The sequence below is a fragment of the Nicotiana attenuata genome, unplaced genomic scaffold (genome assembly GCF_001879085.1).
Source record: "Nicotiana attenuata strain UT unplaced genomic scaffold, NIATTr2, whole genome shotgun sequence".
Classification (NCBI taxonomy): Eukaryota; Viridiplantae; Streptophyta; class Magnoliopsida; order Solanales; family Solanaceae; genus Nicotiana; species Nicotiana attenuata.
This window is the reverse complement of record NW_017670799.1, coordinates 398799-399696: the sequence shown is the minus strand read 5'-3', so window position 1 is coordinate 399696 and position 898 is coordinate 398799. Positions and strand designations below refer to the sequence as shown.

The window sequence follows — 898 nt, the reverse complement described above, 5'->3', positions numbered from 1 at the left end:
ATCTCTATATTTTTAGCTCTAGACCTCGAATTTGAGCTTTGAGAATAGAGAACTAACCTTCCGATAGGGAGCAATTTACTTTCCTCAGTGTCCTTACCAAGCAAAAATCTAATTAATTGAATTAGTGAATTTTAAATACCAGACGATCAAACTAAAAAAAAAACTAAAAAATACCACCAAAAATGCCAGCAGTGCAAGGACTGAGACTGGAAAAAAAAATTGCTGAATAAACTAAGATATAAATCTACTATTTCAACACTATAAATACCTCCATGCATACTCATCACTTCACCAAGAAAACCACTTCTTAAAATCAAGTTTTTTTTTTTAATAAAAAAAAAATGGCTTCCAACAAGGCTTTCTCTACTCTTGCTCTTTTCCTTACCTTTAACCTAATTTTCTTCACATTTGTTTCAGGTTGTGGAACTTGTCCTAAACCAAAACCAAAGCCTTCTTGTCCTCCACCTCCATATGTTCCAAAAAAGGAAACTTGCCCAATTGATACACTAAAATTAGGTGTTTGTGCTAATGTTCTTGGATTAGTTAATGTTGTTGTTGGTTCACCACCAGTGAAACCTTGTTGTAGTCTTATTTCAGGACTTGCTGATGTTGAAGCTGCTCTTTGTCTTTGTACTGCTATTAAGGCTAATGTTTTAGGCATTAATCTTAATGTACCCGTCTCATTGAGTTTGCTTCTTAATGTTTGCTCCAAGAAAGCCCCTTCTGGCTTCCAATGTCCTAATTAATTAAATTAAAGAACAGTCCAGTACATGAAGTATCCTGCGCCTGCTCTGACTCAGGATTCGAAAAAGAGTTAAAAATTCAAAGTTTATCTCATTGTTTGTATTTTCTTTGAGGGGTTTCTATTTTTCATGTTTACTTTTTTTTTTTTTTTTTT

General features: G+C 33.5%; 1 protein-coding gene across 1 annotated transcript; it reads left to right on the top strand.

The window, feature by feature from the left end:
• Positions 1-284: 284 nt before the first annotated feature.
• On the top strand, positions 285-846 carry LOC109243418 (14 kDa proline-rich protein DC2.15-like). The gene has a single exon (XM_019410349.1). The coding sequence runs from the start codon at positions 342-344 to the stop codon at positions 744-746; it is 405 nt and encodes a 134-aa protein (XP_019265894.1). The 5' UTR covers positions 285-341; the 3' UTR covers positions 747-846.
• Positions 847-898: the final 52 nt, after the last annotated feature.

Bases quoted from the DNA above. Each gene is read 5' to 3' on its own strand.
- LOC109243418 (XM_019410349.1), top strand. From the start codon at position 342: ATGGCTTCCAACAAGGCTTTCTCTACTCTTGCTCTTTTCCTTACCTTT.